We start from the raw sequence: 23,111 nt of genomic DNA, 5'->3' as shown, positions 1-23,111 counted from the left end.
TGTACTCGGACTTTACTTGTAGCCATGGCAGTTTGTGTTAAGTGGGTTCTTAATTTCATAGTCCCATCTCCCAGAGATTAACGGGTGAGGGGCATTGTTTCATAATCGACCCTGGGGGTCAAATTCCCATAACATCACTAGTTATTTCCTGAGATATATGTTCTTTATCAAGAGTATCTGTATTGTTTGTAAGTGTATCTAAATTTGAGCTCCCGTAATCTAGAATAGTCTGAAATCTATTAGGCTTCTAATATTATTGCAATCTGGGGACAGACAGTGTTCTTCTCACTTCCAAACAGCTCTTTTCTTACATCACTCACAGTCACATGTTTTCTCCTAGAACCTGATCACTTGAACTATTACACTTTGCACAGAGAGTCTGAAAATTTTCTTTGGAATTGTCCCCATCTCAACATTAACTACTTCCAGAGACAGAAGCAGCTGTGATTTCCGCAAAAATCATCTGCATAAAGGTTTATTGTCTCCTCTGTCACTGTGCATGAATTTTAAGCACTGGGCCCATGGAAATAAAAAGGAAAAAGGAAAAAATCCAGACTTTCAAATCCTCTCTAAATTAATATTTGCTGAAAGTTATATAAACACGATATCTGCATAAAAGTGCCACCAGCTCTTTAGATCTGCCCTCTGTCTCCCTTACAAATACCATAATTTCACATACCTGCTGGATCAGCTGCTGAGATGCTGAACTTCTTCGTTTTTTTATGGGGGAAGACAGCAGATGAAGGCTTTGAAGAAGTTTTATTTCCTTCTTTATCAGATTCCATCGATACTAAGCACATATCTGTGAAGAGGAAAAACAGTTCCTTTTCTTTACTCTCCAGGCCTTTGGATTTCCTTGCTCTGTGCTGAGGGCAGGAACCCATAGACAGCAGATTTTGCCCTGTAGCAGGCCTGAAAAAACATTCTCATGTAAAATCCTAACCAGGACATTCTTATGCCTGAAACTTTTACAGTGTACCTTTCATATTCTGGAATGGATAGTGAAAGTGCTGAACAGAGAAGGCAGGATGTACCTAAATAATATTTTAAAATAGAGAATCACAGAACGGTTGGGGTTGGAAGGGACCTCTAGAGATCACCTAGTCCAACCCTACTGCTAAAGCAGGTCCACCTAGATCAGACACATATGCACACAAAAATATGTGAACAGGTTAAATTGGAGAGGAAAAAATGAAACCTCACAGTTCATACCAATTGGAAACATCTTAGAATTCAGCAATCTGTTAACTGCATTAATTAAGACTGTGCTTGCTGTCAAGATCAGCCATAAAGCGTGCTGATGGCAATGGCCTTCTTAATACCCTTTAAGAAGTACTCAGGACTCAAGAGCAGAAAGAAAATGCCCCTGCAATGCTTAAAGGGCCATGTCTTTTAGCTGTAGAAATGCAAAAGTAGAAGAAAACAAAGGGGCAGAGGAACAAAAGGCTTCTGGCAAATCTTATTCAGATTCTAAAAAATCTGCTGCCTTCCTTTGCCAATGCACAAGCAATCATGTGGAAGGCAGCTCACTAGACCTTATCTTATTCTAGAGGGTCCCATGTAAAGCTGCATTAAGATAAAAGTAGTTTTTAGAACCGTGTAACAATTCTGAGCAAAATCAAAACGTTTTCACTAGAAGTGAAAAAGATTGGCTTCTTGATCATATACATATGTTTAGACTCAGGCTGACACTTGGGTTCCTGTTCTTTTCTACCCAGAAATGAACCACTAGTTCTTTAGTTAAGAACTACTTATGCAGTTTGTTCACTCTGAAGAGGGTGAGTCATGAACTAGGCCATATGCTTTCCTCTTGTAAGGTAATCATGTCTGCAGGTTAGCCTGACTCTAAAGGCTATCAAGCTCCAGGTCAGAGTCTATTTGTTAAACAGCACTGTCAGCTACAACAGTAGGGGACTATCAGTCCCTCTCAGGATTGGGCCCTTAGGAAGGAAAAAAGGCCCCCACACATACCATTGGCAATACTAGTGACCTGCTTCAGCACTGGCTTTTCCATTTTTTTGGCGTAAAAAGCTGCATACCACACTCGCAGCTCAGTTCCTGGTGGGATGTCCCGGGAGGTGGTGAAGTAAATATCATTGTCGTGCTGGAAGGCAGTTAAATTTTGATGCTCATATTTGGTGGCTGGTCGCACCATCATCATCCAGTTGCAATCTTCTTCGTTTGAAGTGTCAAAGTACACCAGGGGCCCATCCTTCTGGAACACCTGCCAAACAAAATAGGCACGTAATAAAATCCTAAGGAATAATACAAAGTTAAGAAGAATTTTGATTCTCTGCTTTTGCGATGGCTTCCATTCAATGCACATCAGAGACACAGCAAACCTCAACACTTGCATCAAGTATATTTCAAGTATAATAATCGCTCACATCTTCAGATGAGTAAGTCTGAGACACACTACCAGGGGCAAGACAGACACAAATTGAACTTCTATCCTAAGAATTCTCACTACAGCCGCCAACTTCTCACAAAATTTGAATGACTAAATGCAGGAGAATGGAGGGGAGTCCAAACAGCATGCTGTGACACAGTCAGCAGCCTGAGTCGCATTTCTCAAGCTTTTACTTCTGAGTTAGGTATTATCAAAAATGAGTTGAATTTTTACTGTTGCACTTTTCCTATCAAAACTTGTCAAGAAAAGAATAAAGCAAATGGAAGGCAGAAAAAAAATATTCTGCATGTTCCCTAAAGCTAATGCACATGTTGCTCTAAACAAATTGAAGAGACTCATTAAAACAACCAACATAAACTGCCATAATCATTGGCATTCTTGTATCACCACATTCAGAAGCTGAAACACAAGCAGTTTTGCTGAGTGTATCCTAGCCCTGTCTCCTACAAAGATGTCCCTTTCAAACATGCAGAACGAGTCTATTGTTTGGTTCTTCTGTATCTTGCCCTGAGAATGCTTGTTCAGGTAGTCTGACATAGGGCATGCCTGAAAATTGTCCCAAAAAACCTCCCTAAACACTATTTTTTTTTACCCATAGGGTTAGATATCATAGATTCATCAGAGATAAAACTGCCTCTTTGTTATTATTTTTCGTGTGCTGTGTCTTACCTTCAGGGGAAAATCTGACTCTTTTTCCAGCTTGATAACTCTCTTGGATTCAAATGGGCCAAACTGGGTACGTTTCACTAGCTGAGTGAGAGCAAAAACTCCTTCAGTCCCGTCTTCCAATTGTCTTATCTCCAAATTAGAAGGCAGAGATGATCTAAAATTTGAAGACAGAATTGAGAAAAAAAGAAGTTACACAAAGGACAAGACTGGAAGGAATCCCCAGAATAAAGAAGCCAACATCTGTTTTCTCCAATCTCCAGTGACAGCAAAGTTCTCTGACCAGAACAGCCTAACTCTTATGAGGATTTATAAATGACAGAGGAGAACAACTACCAGCAGTGGAGAAGGGACAAATCAGTGATTACTTAAAGAGCTCAACTCATCTAAGTCCAGGGACCTGACGAGCTGCACCTGAGGGTGCTGTCGGAGCAGCCCAATACCATAGTAAGACTATTCTCTATTGTCTTGGAAAGATCATGGGCACCACTGGAGTACCCTGATGACTGAAGACAAATGTTGCACTCATCTTCAAAAAAGGCCAAAAGGATGATACAAAGAACTACAGATTGGTCAGCCTCACTTCAGTCCCTCAGAACATTAAATAACAAGACCTTTTGGGAGTCCTTTGGGGGCTCCTAAGGAGAATGTGACTAGAAACAGCCATCATGGACTATGGGCAACTCAGGCCTGATAAACTGTTTCTCTTCCAGGATAAAATTACCAGGTTCATGGATAAGGAAGAGCAGTGTCCTTTCCCTTAATTTTAGTAAGGCTTTCAACACTATCTCTGTATCCAAGTTGGGATGTTATGGTCTGTGTGGGTACACAACTACTAGACTAAATAACCTGTTGGGTGGTCAGGCTTAGAAGGTCACGATCACCCTGTGAGTTCTTTACCTGGAGGTCACGGCATGTGGGGTACCACAGAGGTCTATGCTGGAACCTGTACTGATTAACGTCTTATCAATGACCTTGAAGGGACAATGGGGTGCACCCTCACCCAGTTTGCTGATCACACTAACTGAGGTCCATATGTCTGAGGGCAGGATTGCTACCCAGAGGGACCTGGATAGCCTGGAGAGATACACCAACAGGAACCACATGAGACTACAAGAACAAATGCATAGCCTGCACCTAGGAGGGAAGAATCCCAGCCAGTACTGTCACCAGGGAGAAAGTTCCTATGGATGAGAGGCCAGCAGCAAAGGGAGACAATAAGTAGCCAACAGATTAAGGCAAGTGATTGTCCCCCTTTGCTCTGCAATTACTGGATCCTATCTATTGCCTTCTGTTTTGGGCTCCCAGTATGAGAAAGACACTGACAAAGAGGAGTGAGTCCAGGAGAGGACCAACAGGACTGTCAAGGGCTAAAGCAATCATCCTGTGAGAAGAGGCTGGGGAAGCAGAGCTTGGTTAGCCCAGGGAATAGATGGCTGTGAGGTCCCAAACAGCCACCCGTGCATGCTTATAGGGACATCATTGAGATGGAGGAGTCAGGCTCTTCCCAGGGGCTCATGGCAAGAGTAGAAGAGACTTCATGCATAAAAATCACCAGTTTAGCCTGAAATATCCTTCCAAAGTGAATTATTCTATGACTCCACAGGTCTTTGGTTATGGTCATGTCTATTTTTAAAAATAAGCCCAATCTCTCTCTGAATTAACACCTTACATACTTATGCAGATCACAGCCCTTAAGATAAAAGCCCTGCAACCTCCCTTTCTGTCTTCTAGCTCTCTTATTACAAACATCAATACATTGATCACAAATGCTTATGTGCTCCCATTCCCTCTCACCAAACTGGCTTCTGAGAACCATATGTAGTAAATTGTTACTACCTAGAATACACAGAGAACATCTTTCAAAAAAACTAACCAACATATCATATGGAAACAACATATTGGTTTTAGAGACATCAAATGCAACCCCGTTTTTTTCAGGTCAGGGCTAAGAGATGAAAACCTAAAAACAACCAGATAGGCTACCAATTACTCTACAGAAGTTGACACTGGCAGATCTATTTTCCTGTCTATATGAAGAGAAAGATAAAAATACAGCAATCATAGTGATAAGCAAACAAACTGAAAAAAAGTTTTCAGTTTTAATAACAGAATATGCAATGTTGGAGATCGTGAACTTGAGATGTTTCTTCGTACTTCTTTTCTAACCATAAAGTGTCTATTTTGTCTCTTCAGTAAGACAGATGAAACAACAATTCTGTGGCTCAGCAATTAAGATTGTTTTTTAAGAGATTCATATCCAGTTTGTGATTAAATTTCCCCTCAATCTCAGACAACTCTTTTTCAGCTACTGTTTCCCAGATGTAAAATAAAGGCTGAAATAGTATTTCTTCTTTCCTATGTTACTTGTTTTCATCTTTAAACTCTTCAGGAAAATAAATATCCATTTTTCTGTAACACAACCATTTAAAAATTCTACTTTTAAATCCACTATCCAGGAGTCAACACTTCTACTAAGGAAAATTTGGCATCTGCACAACAAAAAATGCTGAAAAACAGTGCATGCACCATATTTCCAAATGTTCACAATTGGAATACCTGGAAACTATGATTATTCTCCACCATACAAACAAATAAGAGCATTACAAGGCAAAAAAAGGGGAAAAAATATAAAAGATAAGAAATAACAGCTTAACTTATCATTGAATCTGTTAGATTTACTGCACTGCTCGCTGTCATGTGTAAGAAAATCACTTCCACCACCAGTTTCTGTTGTTCCTACGGGCATTTTGCAATTACCTTCAAGAAGAAAGTACCTCTAGCGTCAGGACTGTTAAGACAATAGTGCCTATTAGCACTTGCTGCAGGAGATAGTCCAGGGCAGGTTTTCAGGCACAGGAAGGCAATGCCTGGCAGAGCTGCACAGAGCTTTCTTTTCTGGAAAAACCCAGAAAAATTGCCATAGCTCCTGCACACGTGCCACCAGTGTACACCAAAAGCATTCTGCCCATGTAAGACAGAGGTCACGACACCTGCACAGCAGACTCAACACATTGTGTATTTGTTACAAAATGATCCTGGGAATACACAGCATGGCCTACTTAGCCAGCACGTCAGACTTGCTGCCAAGGAGTCTGTGTTTTCCATCTGTGACTTCTCAAGAAGAACTACGGAAGTCTTAAGCACATCATACAATACATGAAGCCATTTGTACTCTCTTCCCCTTTTGGATTTGTACTGCATCTTCACCATAGTTGTTTTTACACCTTAATATGAATTTTGCTGACATTGCCTAATTGCCACTCTCTGTAAAAGTGGCAATCAAACAACTCAGGGTTGTTTTCTCCTAACTAGAGTTAAGTCTATTTGTTTCTTTTGGCAAGCACAAACGTTCCTGCTGTGCCGTCACAGATTTTCTGACCGAAGCATTACCACATATCACTCAAAGACTCATGGCAATGAGAACAACTGTCTTTGCTTCTCAGTGGAAGAACTACAGAGGCTACACCAAGCAGAAGCATGCAACCATTCACACAAATTGGAAATCCTCACACACTTCTCTTAAATCAACACAGTACATCTGAGGAGGGCAAAATGTTGCAGGTACTTGACCAAGACAGAAATCATCATCCCATCTGGCACCATCTAACTTCTTTGCCAGAAACCTCAGCAAAGAAGCCAAGTCCTGAAGAGCGCAAGTTATTTTTTTGGCTTCAATTCAGTAGAGCACTTAAGTGCATGGATCAATTTTTCTGTTTCATCAAGGTCATTGGCTTTCCATGGATTGGGGCTCACTTTTCAGCTGTCAGTGTGACATCCATTTAACAGCAAATATGCTGTAAACAACTAACATGAGTGTTGGGTTAGTCAGAACTAACACAAACATTCCTTACCTTGCCCTGCTCAGTACAAAAGAGTCTTTGACTGTCACCACCGGGCCCAGTTCAGGACACTCTGAATCATGGTATTGTCCACAGTCCTCACACCCTGCAAGGAAGCAGACAGCATACAGAAAGGTTGATGGAAAACACTTTTATAAGACAACTGCCACCTTCTTTCAAGAGCCAGATACAAAATATCTAGCATCAGGCAAAGTACATACGTATAGAGGCAGATGTTTATTTACATGGCTTAAAAGAACATGTATAATTGAACATCAAGTTGATAGCTGGCACCTGTGTAGGTAAGATAACACAAACACACACTGTGATCAGTACTACCAGAAGATCATTGTTTAAATTCTCTCTCAAAGAAAAATAAATGTCTTACATCCACAGTAACTATTCTGCTTAAAGATAGCATTGTTCTTTGGATAAGATGCTGCAACACCTAGTGGAGTGGTTAAAGAAAAATACATCACTATCTTCACCAGAATCCAACCTTGTAGAAACAGCCTTGTAGAAACAGCTTGTGTAGTCTGGTTCTTTTAGCAACAGGAGGCATAAACCCAGTACCAGTAGTGGAACTGGTCCAGGGCAGTTGGGCACAGGAAGGCTGTGGGAGTCCAGCTCTGCCCAGAGGCACACTGGCCTACTCATGCTCCTCATCCACAGTGCCAGGGGACACCTCCGAAGTGCCTTCTGCTGCCTTTCCAAACAAGTCAGCAGTCTGCCCAATATACTTTGTCCACTTCTTGATTCATCTTCAGCTTACCTAAATTAACTTTCAATTTAAGTGGCTGTAAATTACCCAGAACTGAATGATCCTAAGAAACAATTTTCAGACCAGGGTAATTTGAGGCTTTCTAAAATAAGCCAACTTAATGGGATTTCAAATGCATATACATTGATTCGCTGTGCAAAATAGTTGTCAACTGCCCTGCCTGGTCGGCTGCTGACACAGCTTAAGAAGAGATCGTCACACAAAGGTTATATTCCTATAGTGCACTTTCCATCTCAGCTATACACTCACAAGGGCAAGCCAAGTAACCTCAGGAAGGATGCAAAGTAGAGGGTGGTAACACCTGTTTTTGGAAGAGCACAAGACAAAAGCCATGTAATTCCATGGTATGTCCCCTCCATAAAGCTACTCTGTACTCCTAACTGGAAACATCTCCCTCCAAGAGGGAGTGGTTTTTGTGCCAGCGAACCAACAAAAGGATTTCCTCTAAGACATGGATAAGTGATCCCAAACTGTAACGCAGAGCTCCAGCAACAAAACCATCTGAGAAGGGAAAATCTACATACATTTGACAAATGGCAGTACCAGCTTGTGCAGTCCCCAAGCCTGGACACTGCTTCTCGTACAGCTGTTTCTTCTGCCTTCTGATGAACCAAGGAATGAAACAGACAGCTTTCCCATCAGTTTATTTTTCAGATGCATGCTTTTCCCAGTCCAGTTTGCTGTACAGGACCAGTTATCTGTATCAGAGGAAAGGATCTACAGGCAAGTGCTGTCCACATAACACCAACCCCAAAACTAAGCCTCCGATCAAATGGCCTGCCTCGTCCTGTGCTGTTTACTGTATCACCTTCCCCCTTAGGTGTGCTGAAGCTCACACTGTGCTTAACATTACTGAAATAATCTGGGCTAAATACAAATTTGTAAAACCAGAATGAGCAGAGGAGCCACATAGGAATGTATACACCAGACTGATCCACAAAGGGTTGTCAAAAATCAATCAGGACAGCAAGGAATAGCCAGAGTTACAGCCTCTTAAATGGATTTTGCTTAGCTTTCAACTGCACCCAGGCACCCCTCACTTCTGCAAAGAAAGCCACTGCACAGGTTCAATAAGCTGCAGACAGCACTGTCCAAAACTGCATACAGGAGTAAGTTACACATTTATCTCCTTTGCAGATCAATGATCAAAGCAGAGGGAATATGATACTGACATTGTGTGCCACGTCTCTCAAAATCTAAAGGATGCCTTACAGCAGACATTCCCCAAGGCTGTTAACATTTACCCTATGTGACACTTTCAAAAGATTACAGCCACAGAAGTACAAAACCAAATATGAGGCAAATGGTAAAATACCCTGGAGGGAGTATATTCACAGACTTCTATAAAAAACATTCCAAAACTCTTTTATCTCTGTGAAATAACAGATTCAATGATGTTAACTACAGAAGTGTGTGGTATCTCTTATAACAATTCACTTTTCCAGAACATAAGCAGTCCTCATATCCCATGAGAAAAACAGAGATCACGAGAAAGCTGGAGGAAAATTGTGTTGTGTGACACATTCTCTTGGTGGAATTAGGAAAGGGTTTCATATCCCCATCTTCATTGCTATCCACCAGGGTCTTTTTATAAAGGGAAAGATAAGGTAACTTCACTACTAGTAGCTACAACTCGATAAAAATGGCTATTGAGTCAATATCATTTTTGAAGAAAGGAACTTTCCAATATAGCTGCCATAAGGTTAATGTGTAGCTGTGGAGCCATAAGGGTAGTGGATCCATGCGACTAAAGACATATGCTCCATTCTGCTTTTCCCAGATGGGATCCACAATATCTAGGCTCTCTTTGCTTGTACAAGTAGGTGAGCAGTGTTCATAACTTTTTTCCACTGTTAACATCAGACTTGCATGTCCAAGCTGGTGACAAAGGAGAGGTTGCAAGGCTAGTATGTCATTGGGAAACAAGCTCCATCGAACATAGGACACTTCCCACCACATTCCCTGTGCACAGCACCACTGCAGTCTCCTTTCTCATACCATGACCCCATGAATCCAGATCCCAGGTGTCAGGGCCCAGTCTGGCACACAGGGTTATGCAGGAGACAGCCCACGCAGCCCAGCTGCATCACACGCAGACTGGGACGCAGAGACACAAAGAAACGCAGGGAAGGTCGTGATTGAGACTTATCAGGGCAGTCGGTGCATCTCCAACGGCGCTTGTCCAGAAAGAGTAATAATCTTGCATCCTCCTCCTGTGGAAGTGCAGATCTTCCACTTGGGCTATAGGTCACAGAGTTCCCCACAGACACGACTGGTTGCTAAAGCTGGCTGTATAAACAAAAGCTTTAGTCTAGTGCTATGCCTGCAATTTCATTCAGTTTGACCACAAAAAAACTGTTCTGCTAACTCACATTCAGAGGTCTCTCTGCGTGTTTGCTAACAAAATCGGGAGAATGTGTATGTTTAAAACGTGAAACCTTCTCTCTCTACTCCTCCACAAGCTGTTTGAGTTTCCTTTACATAAATATCTTCCTAAATAAAAATCTAGTCTGTTTTGGTCTTTAATTTCAAACATTCTGAGTAGACAAGTCACATTGTGAGAGTTAGATCATTTTCCTTTCTCATACTTACAAATAAACATAGTCTCGTCACTGCCATCTTCAGCCATTTTTAAACCTGTCAAAATACAAAAGATTAAGTTAGTTCTGAATGACTTTTACTTTCTCTATTTCTGAAACATCCCTTTATGGAGTAATAATGCAGACTGACCTGGAGCATGCCCAAACATGACTGCAGGAGTATCAATGGAAAGTTAAAGAAATGATAGTTGTTAAAAATTTCCCAGCAATTGCTGTATCATCTTGCTGAAATCGCTACCAAGAAGCCTGAATGTCTGTTAGTCATAGACATTCCTCTCTGAAGCAATGCTGTCTCATGCCATTCCCTGTCCCTCCTCTCGTCAACCTCCAGCCATTCCTATGTGTCCTCTGTTACAAGCTCCTCTGGAGCCTCAAAACAAGTAGGGTCAGAGAACTAATCCAGGTCAGCAACAGCCTCTGCAGAAACAAGGCCCGTCTGGTTCAGCACAACATTTTATCGAACAGTAGCTTAAAAAATATCTCTGAATGGCAGATTACTTTCTTTAATAACCAAAATAATCCTAAGTACCTAAAACCTGAAGATATGACCACAGATCTGTTCCAAAGGCAAAGGTATACTGTGGTAATGAGCATCAGAACCTGAGAAGACAAATCCCATCTCTGTCATTGATCTTCCATGGAATGGTAACTCACCAATTTGCTTTCATCTGTAAAACAATCTATGTCCACTTTTATAGATTGGTTTTGTTGATGTGTATTAAGTACTTGCATAAACACCACCTATTGCTCCTTAACAATGTCTAGATAATCTAAGTTATAACTGGCAAATAGTCTGATGATGTACGGCTAAGACCGTGACATAAGCAGGCTCTAAAAAGTAGTTTTCCCTTTCTAACCATGAAAAGGCTCTCCTCTTCAAATAAGCAATTTTCCCAGTGTCCCACTAAGAGGCAAAGCAATACAAAGATCATGACCCAAGCCTGAGAGAGAATGAGGCTTGCAGGAACAGCAAGCACATTGGTCAAGACAGAATAGGAAGCAATACAAGACTGAATCTGTGAGAGGGAAGAGGACAGGAGGAGAGGAAATGTGGCCAAATATACACCAAGTTAACAGTCTTGTTTGAAAAAAAACCACAGAATTGATCACTACAACAACAAAACCCAAGCCAAAGATATGCATAAGCACAGCTGTTACTCAGGATCAGCATGGGAGCAGGAGTCCTTGTTATGAGTTTGCTCTTGAACACTGGTGCTTTATATGCTCTGCTTGGATGCACCATGGAAATATGCCTCACGCTGGAGCCTGGCACAGCAGGTACCAGCTCCGCTGACTTCTCAGCTCAAAGGAAGTCTCTGTCCCACACAACCCCTTTCACTGTCTCAGGAAGGACTCCATACTCTGGCATTGGGTCTGCCGCCAATGCCACAAGGGCACCTGTGCACAGTTGCCCAGGAGCAGTGCCTGACACACAGCTGCCTCTGCACTCTGCTCCATGTTACGCCTCCACCAGAAGCGGCAAACAGGTTCCTTCACCAATGTGTAGACTACTCCCACTCAGCAAAGGGCATTTCACTGCCACAGGGACAGTTATCTGGGCAAGAGACTAAGGAGGATTTTGGTCACTGAGTCTGAGCACCTTGCCATTGCCTGATGGCCCATTCCAAGCACTGACCTCTCAAACTCCACCTAATGCCAATAACATGATCCCTCCAAACACCCGCTGCATCAGTAAGGGCTCAGCAATGCCCATCTGGGGCACAGGCTAGGCCTTTCTTGGCTACAGCTTCTGGGGACTAAACTCATTTAATAAAACATTTAAGCACTTACACAAAAGCCTAAGCAGCAATTCAGGAAATTTCCCAAAAGCTGTTTTCCTGAAAGCACTGTAAACAATGCAACAGGTATTTAGGGAAACTCAGAGTATAAGGGTGCAAAACAAGTCATAGAAAGCACATTGTGGGTTGATGACAAAAATGGTTTGTTTGCTTTTTAACCAAGATGTTTTGTGGCTGCTCTGTGCTATTTTAAGTAGTGTATGTCCAGATATTTTTAGACAGTTTGTGTCCTGACAAGACATTAATCCTAAATATGGCTGGATTTACACATAACTTCCCTTGGTCCACGGTTCAGATACACAGGGGACACAGTGCAGCAAGGCCAGTAGCACTGCTGTGTGACCTGCCTGTCAAAGGCACTCGCCTTTTAGAACTTTCCTGCATCACACTCTTCACAAACTGCAGGCTGATGACAGATTCAGCAATGTCAGCCTTGTTCTAGGGACCATCAGATGAGAATAGCAACAAAGGGGTGGAGAAATCATAGTAGCATAAATGTTGTTCAAGGTGATCAGGAGAAAACATGAAGGTCCCTGGAATAGCCTTCACGTCGCTGCTAAGGACTCTACATCTCAGTTGGTATCTGCATTAGCGCAATCTTCATCTTTGCAGCAAGTATTTTCATTCTCCACATCACAAAATTTCCCATCTATCATCCACCTTTCCTATGCTCAGCACAATGACCTGCTATGCTCCGAAACAAAGAGGAACAGGTAACGTATTGTGTGTCAAAATACACTCACACCTCAACACACAGCTGCAAAAAGAGGACGATCTTGCATTACCATATGCAGGTTGGTACAAATTCACAGGTGACCTTTTTTGCACCCCTTCCTACTTTACAGAAAGTGTAAGAAAGTAAGAACTGCCCCAAAATGAGTTTAACAATTCTGCTTTGCAGGCATATACTGCTTCTTACCCATAGGCTTCGAAACTCCTCACAGATCTCTATTTTCAAAGAGTTTTTTGAAATAAATGACATTATGTTACCTGCTCCAATTGGTTAACCAAGTCACTAAGCGCCACGCTACCTCACATAGTGGCACTGAAGACAGACTCCAGAGTTCTTTACCCTCATCTGCTGTTCCTTTGGGCCTTGTCTGATTATTTTTTTTCTTTCTAAGCATTTGTATCAGAAAAATATTCCATTAAGTCACTTGTACTACTGCAAGCAATTCTTGCAGAGACAATGAAACTTCCAGTAATTCCAGATATTTTTATATAAAACACAGTGCAACAATTAATCGGTGAACAATAAGGTGAAAAGCTACACAGAAGTAGTTAGACCACAGGTAGAACTAATTCTGATAGTAGTAAAAGAGCATGAACTCAGAATTTTCTGCTTGTACGATTGAGTTTTTATCTGAAAACAGAGCACATAGCTAAGCACCCAAACTCCAGGTGTAGCAAAGGCCTTTGAACACTTTTGAAACTCAAAGGAACCCAAATGAAGACACTGAGGGGCTGCAGCGTCACAGGTATCTGCTTGCAGAGCATGACGTGCAGCGTTAGCGTCAGGGAATCAGTTGAGCCGTAAGCTATCCAGAAATGTAAAACCTGGTGAAAAACGACATACTTTGCCCTTATAAACTAATGAAGAAAGAAATCAGTCTCCAGTGGCAAGTAATTTCGATTTTGCAAATGGATTTAAAACAACAGGTGAGAAGAACTAAGAACCAAACAAAATTCCGAAAAACCTGTATTTTAATTTAATGACCAAGACAGTAAAACTCAGCTTTCCCTTCCCTCCTTCTTCAGTTTTCCATTACAGTTCTAGAAAGGGCTTCTGTTAGTGTGAACAAGCAGTTTGGAAACAGAAGTGGATGGGTACCGCAAATACCCGTGTGCAAGGAGAATGCGATTAAAACGGCACATTGTTTTCTTCACGGTGGAGTCTAAGAGCTACCGCTCAAAGCTGTCAGAACCTATCTGGCAGAACACTTGGTAAGCTACCGTGAGGCCTTGTATTTCTGAAAAATGACAAGCATTCTACCGGTTACCATTGAGAAGGGGAACGATTTCAGCACCAGTTAGGGAGAACAGAGCGCTAACAGAGTGGGCATTGGGTTTATACCACCTGCCCTTTCCAACACTGCCTTCGAGCATGTTCACCCTGCCTAAGGGCGAAAGAAGTATGTGCCAACCTTAGCGCACATGAGCAGAAAAGGAGCGTATTGCTGAAAAACAATGGTGTGTCCAAAGCACCGCAGAGCGGTCTTTCATCCGTTCGCCCTGCAGCCAACACCCTGCGCCTTCTCCCGGGGACCCGAGCACACAGAGGCAGCGCAGGGGCTGGGCAGAGCCGCCGGCCAGAGCCCTCGGCCCCGCGGCCGGTAAGGGACGGGCACCAAACCCGGTAACTAGACCTGCCCCCTCCTCCCGCTGGATCGCGCCCTCACATCTGGAAGCACCAGCCCCAACGGGGCCGTTTCCCTCACAGGGGACTGTGTCCCTCCACGGACCAGCGGCTGTCCCGGGCTCCGCGTGCGGGGACATCCCCCACCCACCCACCGACCGTCACACAGCCCCAGCGGCCCGTCGCCCCGCCGCCACGGCCCCGCACTGTGCGGCGCGGGGCCGCGGGGGCTGTCCCGCTCCGCCTGACACACCGCCCCGGTGCGGCCGGCGCCCGGCGAGGTGCAGCCCGGCGACCAGGCCGGAGCCTCCCGGTGACCGCGGGGTGTGTGAGCGAGCGAATACGTGTCGAGGGGTAGGGCGGGGGGCGCGGAGGATGGAGGCCTCTGCGCAGCTCGGTGCCCGACACTGGCACGGCCAGCTCTGAGCCGCGGGACCGCGCCGCTGCCGCCAGGAGCCCGGCGGGCGGCGGGGCCCGGCCCGAGATCCGGGAGCGGCTCCGCCGGGTTTTGCCTCGTACCCGCCTCGCCCCCCTCCCTACTGCCCTCCCTCCGCGCGCCGCGGCGCGGCCGCTGTAACAAAGAACAGGCGGCATGGAAGAGGCGGCGGCGGTGGAGGAGGAGGCGGCAGGGCCGCGGCCGCCGCCGCCCCGGGAGCCTTCGCTGTCACCCGCGCCTCGGCCCCGCGCGCCCCAGGGAGCGGCGAGAGACGACGGGCTGGGCCGCGTCGCGCCGCAAGGGCCGGGCGTAGAGCGGCGGGGCGTGGAACCTGCGTGAGAGGCCCCGCGCACGGACGGGAGCCGGGGCCGGGGGGGCTGCGCGGCGGGCGGGAGCGCGGGGAACCGGCGTTACCTGCTTTGGGGAACGGCCAGACCCGGATCGGATCCGGGCTCCGGGTTCCGATCCGCTCCGGAAACCACGCGCCACCGGAAGCCGGCGCGGGCGCCCGCAAAGCACGGCGGGAAATGTAGTCCGGCGGTGGCGGCTGTAAGAGCCGTGCGGCTCGGCGTGGGGGGAGCCCGGCGCGAGCCGCCGCCGCCAGCGGAGCGCAGCGGCGCGGGGGGAGCGGCCGCGGAAAGAGCGGGCGGGCGGCGGCGTTGGGCCTCTCATCGCCCCGGCCAGGGCAGCGGTTTGCGCGGCGGCGGCGGCCGGAGCTCCAGCGCCGCGTCGAAGGGTTTCCCCGCCCGCCACCGCGACCGTCCCCGGGCGGGCGCAACACCTGTGCGAGGGGCGGCCGCCCCCTCCCGGCCGGCGATCCCGAGCCGCCCGCGGCACCGCCGCCGTCGGTCTTGGGCTGGAGGGTGGCTTCGTACCCAGGTTTCGTTTCTCCGAGGCAGCGTTCGCCGCCGGGGCGCAGTCCCAGAAGCGGCCTGTCCAAAGGCGCGAAGAGGAGCGTGGAACCGCCGCACCAGGCGCAAGACTGGCGGCAGCCCCGGTGCTTTTTCCGCTGTTAAGCCCTCAAAAAGCACCCGAGCTCCTGTTTCCTCCGAACCCAGGCCTCGCTGAGGTTAACGAGTTCGGCCTTCACAAAGTTTCTTTAGCCCTGCTGTATCAGGGCTTTTTAGCACAGTGGAATTAGGGCTCAGCCTTGCCGTGCTCAGTAGAAAAGAACACAAACTCAGAATTCACTATTCAGAAATGTAACCTGCAGTGCCTGTTTTTTTAATATATAACGGGCTATGACTGAGACCTGGTGCCCAGAAAATGAAGGAGGTGGATTTGGTGCCCTCAGCTGAAGGGACTTTAAATCCCCAGTTCGGGTAACTGCTGCGCTTGCCCCTGTGCCAGCTGAAAGGTGCGCCCTGCAGCCAAGAGCACCCCCGCTGAGGCAGAGGACTGAGCCACAAAGTAATTAACACTTCAGGTTTTCCCTTTGGGAAGAAGTGTTGCCTACCTACAGAGGGGAGTCCCTCCAAAGCCTTATGCAGTGCTCCCTACCACTGTGCATAACAGAGCACCCCTGGAGAGTCTTGATGGAAAGCAGACACCAGCTCTGCAGTCTGGAGTTATTGTGCTCTTCTCACCACTGCATCTTTAACAGTTGGCTAAAGCCAGGGCCTTTTTCACTTCTCACCTTATCCATCCCACCTCCCCTTCTGCACAAGTGCCCATTACAAGAGGGGTGCACAGAAAGTACTGTGACTCTCATCTTGTTAAGTGCTGGGGTAAATGGAAACAACAATTCTGGAAATGTTGCTTCTTGGAAAAACAGTTAACTTGAGGAGGAGGAAACAGATTATTCTTTAGAAGTGATTCACCAGAAGTTTTTAATGAGCATAGGAGTAGTAAGGGGAATTTTGCAAGGATCTAACCATATGTACAGGTCACTTGATTTTTCAAAGACTAAAGCCAGCTGGCATTTAGTTGTGTACAGTCAGCTTTTCCTTCTTTTTCCCTGTACATCTCACTGCATAGTCACATTCACAATGCTGTCTTTGGACCTCTGCCTAGTTTTCTTCAGCTTCCAGTACACAGGGGTGATTATCCTACTTGCAATGCATTCCCTCTGTCAGAATAAGTATGAACTAACTCAGAATAGTTATCTGTATGTTTCCTAGCTGAAGCAGACTGGATTTACAATACACGTAGAGCCTGCATCCGCATCTCCAAAATGATTTTTGGGGTTTTTTTGGCCAGTATTCTCACCTTTCTGCAGGGTTAACATCAGACTGTGAACTTGTGTCTCACACCAGGCTCCCTGCGGTAGAAGTGATAAAAAAAATGAAGATCCCGTCCATGCAGTTTAAGAATTATGAACTGGAGGAAAGAGTACTGTGCCAGACTTACTCTCTGATAGGTCTTGTCACTTTTGCTAGTGTACATGAATGGCATCACATGAATTCAAAAACCTCACCCAAGATTTGAGAAGGAAAGGAAAAGGAAGAAGCTTTGTCAGGACACTATTAGGAACTTTCAGCTACACACTTCAAGAATATGAAATAAACAGACACAGAAATGTGGGCGGTAATTCCCAGTAAGGAAACACGATTTCCTTGCAAAGGAAGGCACAGCACACACTTTGGGAAGGGGAATAAAAACATTATCGTGGCTATTTTCATGGTGCCTTTGGTTTCTGTTTGTTTTTTTCCTCGGTCTGGTAGGGCTTTGTGTCAGCATTAATTTAGAACATAACTTTTTCAGTGAAATGATTGTAAGAGGACTTTATTCCTAGGCTGTGCTTATTTTAATACTTGTGTCTTCTATCTAGGATCTAGGCCCTAACACTCCTTCTTTGCCCTCTCAAATTACAAGTATTTTCAAGATGATGCAACATAACCGAGAGGAAAAAATAACAAGTAACTATAATGAGTTCCACAATTCCTTCTTCCATTGGGTTCTCACCCACTCCAAATTTGGGGCAATTTCCCAAGGAACAAGAAGTGGGTACCTGGTACGAGCAGGGTTACCAGAAACAATCCACAATGTCAGCACAGTGTGTGCTGTGGAGTGTCTGCTCCTGAATAAACAGGTAAATGGACTGGGTTAAAGCAGCAGGTCAGACTAGTGAAGGAGAGTAGAAACCCATCTGTTACACTTGGCAGACTTAGGTATGTAGGACAGCACACTGCACAGAGACAACTGGCTTTTATTGTATGTACAGCAGTAGTTATTTCTTTAAAAAATCCTCTTCTCAGGCTTTTTAGTGATATAATAAATCTGTACATTATAGATTTAATTTCACAAACTGAACTTTGTGTACACACACCAAAAAAACTCCCAAAAAAAACCCCCAACCCACCACAGAAGAAGTGACTATGACAGCTGAATGCTAAAGAACAGTGTTCTACTCCACCTGGAATATCAGAGCATAACACATTAATGGGAATATACAGAGTTATAGTATTGGAAAAAACTCAGACCCATCCTTCCCAGTTATTTTCACACTATGCCAGCACCTTGCATAGTAGCACTTTGGATATCCTGAGTGAAATGATGTTACTCACCCTTCAAGTAATCACCCTTGTTAGATAGTTAAGAATCTTGAGTTGTTTGTCGCAGAGGCTGTGGCTTAGCAATGTACAGAAGCATATGTGCCGACTTTAAACACATGAATAAATCCACTTAGGTCCTGTGGAGGTTGAAGCATGAGGTCAGCTGTTCCCACACACACTGGGAATGTCTTAGCCCGGAGCTATGGTATACTTAATTCTGTACCAGGATAAGCACTTAGCTCAAACTTCAGCTCTGCGTTTCAAAAACTGCAGTCAACTAAAATGAAAAAGCCATGCGGCTCCTACCTTGTATAAAGCTCTTGCTCCTTCTAACACCTTGAGCTACCAGAGCTGTAAAAAGATGTTAAAACAAGAGCAAGATTCTTGTTTTGCTTCTCCATACATGCATTTGGTAACATTTTATGTAGTCAGCTTTGCTTTTTCTTAAGCATATCAAGAACACCATAACTTTACAAGAAACACACAGCAGAAAGCTTTCCCTTGGAAACCACCTAGAACCAGCAAGGAGATGCAGTACCAGGAAAGGCTGTAAAAGTTCACTGATCCATTGCTGGGCAATAGAACAGCTCAAAAAAAGCAGTGCTATAAGCCAAGTCCTCTCAAGAGCAAAACGGTAACTCCACATCTGTATGACTTGGAGCCCCAACCCCTGTGCCAAAGAAAGGGCAGGGGAAAAAGAAAATCTAACAAAGTGTAAGAGTAAAGCCCGGTATTTATGCTCACACAGTTTATGACCTGCCCATTAAGTTGAAGTTTGCTAAAGATATTTTGCTCTGCTAAATGAATATGAACTTTTTTTGCCCCAACAGCATTCCTCCTTCTTCCTACCGCCTAAGGCTTATGGGTTTCATATGTAGTTTTAGGAGTGAAATGACTGTCATTCCTTCCCGCGGTGAACTGGTTATCAAATACCGGTGATCAAAGGATAAAGTACCCCCTCCTCTTTAAAGTGACTTCTAAAGCAACCTCAGTCACTTTAAAAAAGTCACCTAGCTTATATTCACACTTGAGATAGTAGGTAGTTTATTGCTTCAAAGAATAACTCTTGTACTACTTACTCTGTCAAAATTCACACTAAAGCCAAGGCAAATCTTGGTTAGGTAAGGATGCAGGTTGATCTCCATCAAGGCAAAAGAAAAGCTAAAATGCCATAAAGCAAAACAAATCACACACAGAGATTAAGAAGGTTCAATTATGGGTAGAAAAATTCTTTAGAAAGCAAAAGCAAACCTTCCTCTCTCAGTCCTCATAAAATGTCTTCTTTGCTGTACAGAGCATCCAGAAACACAGAAGCATAAGAGGCAAAAAGGAAGAAAGATTTCATAGTTTGTTTTTAGGCTGCTATTCTGAAGTAATTAAATTGGAAGGCAGAAACCAAAGAGTTTTCAGTCTTAATATGCAGAGATTTGCTCTACTCTTCAAATGTGTAGTTATTAAAATTATGAAGCATAAGAGAGCAAAATTATTCCCTCTGGCACCCCTCATACAACTGCACAGGAGATATTCAGCATCTGACAGGATATATCACAGTGTTAGTTACGCCAGTTTACAAATCCAGTCCTCCTGACCCAAACCTGGTTTTCAGGACCTAACTCATGCTGAACTAAATACTAGTACATAAAAAATGTACATACTCAGATCTCCCGATCTTAAATGACAATCTCATCATCTTGGAAGGGAACAATGGGATCCAACATAGTGGGCCTTTGGGGTTGTCATGACTGAGTGACTCAGTTGTCCCTTTTTGTTTAGTACCTTAGCTAGTTTTTATAATAGGACATAAATCATTTGTAGAGGAGTGGGAAGAGGTGAGGAACACATCAGCTCAATATGGAGGCCAAACATCAAACCAAATGATGTTTATTTTCCTGAGGAGTGAAGGCAACTAAAAAACAAATTCCCTTTTTTCCCCCTTGCTCTCCCCATCTTAATAATCCATCCGCTCTCAATATGTGCAAGCACAAACCCTCACAGTTTGCAGTATAAAATGTTCTTGGTTCCCACCATCAAGACATGCATTTAGGCAATCACCAGGACCTTAAGAAAGTGTTATTTCCACTCCATTCTATAATACACAATAAAACCTCCATAAATTAAAATCCCAGTTCTGTAATTTAAGCAGACCTGAAGTAGTGTTATGGGCTCCCTTTACATTTGCAATTTCACAGCTCTTTGCTTTTAGTGTAAGGGGTGCTCAGTCTCCCTTTGATTTTTTGAAGTCAGTGACTAATGTGTGGTTTTCTCCCTCAGGAAAGAAGACTGAGCATTTAAAACATGGTAGGGATTTGACTCCCCACCCTTCCCTAGTAAAGTCAAGTGAAAAAGTGTATGTTGAGAGAACAAAATATCATTTTTTTAATGCTTATATCATGAACCAGCGTAGAACAAATGAAGAAATCTAACTTCTGCTTCGTATTAAATTAACAGTAAACAACAGTGTTCAAGCACACGCAAGTTGGACAAACCTGCATTACTGAACTGGGATTTCTAAGCACATTACAGCTCTAGAAGACGCATTTGTAACCAGTTTTCAAAATACAGAGTATTAAAACGCCTTCAAGTGTTTTCATAATAAGCAGCATGCTTAAATGTACAACTATTTGATAGTCTGGACTGCTGTACTACCACAGTGATTTTAGGAGGTTACAGGTAAAAGGTATTTTTAAACATCAGGCTCAGTTAAAAGATTTTGACAGTTCATTTCTTCTAATATTTTCTTAGTGAAAAAGAAACCAAAACCCCATTACTTTTGTATTCTTTGGAGAAGTATTTACCAAAGAAGCTAGAGTCCATCAGAAGTTTTGAAATGGGTTTCTGTTCTTCAGTGACTTTCTAGTTTTGAAGCCTCATTTAAGTTGAAAGCCTAAATACCTTCCAAAGTGTTTGGTTCAATTCAGAGAAGGAGAGGGGGATGGGTAAAACCACTGTTGGCAAAGCAGGCAGGCAGAAATCTATCATCCATTCATGCCAGTAATTTAGATGGAATGGATGTTTTTCTTGGCTAAAGAGAACAGGCTCGGTCCTTTGACCTCAGTAGGAATGTAGATGATGGAAAAGTACAGGTATGCATGGAAGATGGTGCCTGTGAAATTTGACATTTAACTCTTCTTAACAGCCAAAACAAGAACTGTGCCTTTACTTTCATCAGTTTTTCCTTTCAATTCAAAGGAGCCGGCTGCAATATTTAATGAGGGAAAAAAAATGTTAAAAAACTCACCCAACCAACCACTCACCACGTAACAACACTGGTAGGATCTAGAAACTGAAAGACAACTAAGGGAATTACTATTATTATTTTAAAATAAAAATCTCTCTTCACAACTGTGTTTTCTAAGATCTTAGTAAGTGTCTGACAAATAAAACAAGCTGTCTAGTGAAAAGCATAATAGGGTTAAATACGCTCTAGTCATCACTTATTGCTCCTAGCTTTGCATTTGATATGATGGTTAATATACTTGTTTAACAAGTACTTGGGAGAAGGAATTAGAGCCCCTAAGACAGGTTCTTGCATTAGCAGCACAGCTTCTCACACAGGGAAGAAAAGCTACATATATGAATTTGTAAATGTTTTGTTCTCAAGTAGACTCAAGTAGCCTTTAAAAAAAGTTCTGCTTTTTTTTTAAGCACAACTTATGCACAGAACATGAAACAATATGCTAGTATAAGTTTTTGCATAATTTGTTGATTTATGGCTAATATCAAAGGCAACTCTCCACCTACATGGAATGAGCAGTTATTACAGCAGGCTACAGTGATTACAGTAGGCTATCTTAATCAGCGTTTTAGTTCTGCTTCTGAAGACTTACCCGTTTCCAAATTACAATACAAACTGGATCTGGCTCTCTTTTCCTTTTCAGCCTGACTAGAAAAGCAAGTCGAGACTTGCGTTGCTACTATTGCAGGCTGCAGTAAGGAAGCACAGCGGCATCTTCTCTCTTTATAGTGAATTTATAGTATGGTGTTTCAGTTCTTAGCTTGCTGTTAATGTAACGTAAACTAGGTGCTTACATGCCGGTCTTCCCCACCTGCACCATTCCCTGTTCTCCCTCATCTTCTACAACGAACCAGGTGGTCCTCCAAAAGCTGTCATGCTACAATTGGCGCTGCTTGTATTTGGAGGAGCAACTTCATCATCAGAAAAATAAACAAAAAAGACAAGCTTTCTGTTTATTCCTGGACCACGGTACTAGCAAACGTCATTTTATGTAAGTCATCAGCTGTATCTGTATTCTCTAGTGCTGCTCTGTAAACAAATGGTCAGCTGACGTTCAAGTATCCCACCAGAGAGTGTTCAGCCTCACATGTACGGTTCTGCCGAAGCACCGTTCAGTTTGCTTTTGCTTTTGTTTTTGGACAGGAGCTTTCTGTTCAGAATCCGTGAGAGCGTGCCTCCTTTCTTGCGCGCTTCCTCAGACAGTGGCTGCTGCAGGTAGATGAGATCGTTGTGAGACTGACTCATTCCCGGGTCCTTCTGATGATGCCGTCGTCGGAAGAAGAGCTTGGCGCTTTTTTTCCAAATCCCACCTGCAGAAGCAAACAGCAGAGGCACAGGACACTTTAGACGGAACGGGCTGCTTTCCTCTGGCAGCTCTGCTTTAATTGCTACTGCAGCATGACTGGAAAAAAACTTCGGACTTAACATCTCTGGTTTAAGCATCACCTTGGTAACTATTCAAACAACGTTAGAAAGCTACAAGCATGGTGAA

At 43.9% G+C, this 23,111-nt stretch overlaps 2 protein-coding genes across 7 annotated transcripts in view; both read right to left on the bottom strand.

The window, feature by feature from the left end:
* Positions 1-15,396, bottom strand: part of PRDM15 (PR/SET domain 15) — a 42,667-nt gene extending 27,271 nt beyond the window's left edge. For 3 of the 6 annotated variants that reach the window (XM_062000850.1, XM_062000878.1, XM_062000889.1), the window contains exons 1-6: positions 15,305-15,395; positions 10,292-10,336; positions 6,931-7,024; positions 3,080-3,233; positions 1,972-2,224; positions 680-802 (exon numbers count right to left, since the gene is read on the bottom strand). In XM_062000850.1, the coding sequence (XP_061856834.1) occupies positions 680-802; positions 1,972-2,224; positions 3,080-3,233; positions 6,931-7,024; positions 10,292-10,328 (661 nt within the window). In that variant the 5' untranslated portion in view covers positions 10,329-10,336; positions 15,305-15,395. Of the gene's footprint in view, positions 1-679; positions 803-1,971; positions 2,225-3,079; positions 3,234-6,930; positions 7,025-10,291; positions 10,337-15,304 lie in introns of those variants that run through there. The other 3 variants (XM_062000868.1, XM_062000860.1, XM_062000900.1) reach the window with 2 other exon arrangements.
* A 2,622-nt stretch (positions 15,397-18,018) lies between these two features.
* Positions 18,019-23,111, bottom strand: part of C2CD2 (C2 calcium dependent domain containing 2) — a 42,643-nt gene continuing 37,550 nt past the window's right edge. The window contains exon 14 of the mRNA XM_062000837.1: positions 18,019-22,929. Within this exon, the coding sequence (XP_061856821.1) occupies positions 22,703-22,929 (227 nt within the window). The 3' untranslated portion in view covers positions 18,019-22,702. The remainder of the gene's footprint in view (positions 22,930-23,111) is intronic.

This window comes from Colius striatus, chromosome 1 (assembly GCF_028858725.1).
Source record: "Colius striatus isolate bColStr4 chromosome 1, bColStr4.1.hap1, whole genome shotgun sequence".
In the NCBI taxonomy this organism is placed as follows: Eukaryota; Metazoa; Chordata; class Aves; order Coliiformes; family Coliidae; genus Colius; species Colius striatus.
Note: the sequence above shows the minus strand (reverse complement) of the source record. Positions and strands in the feature narration are given on the sequence as shown.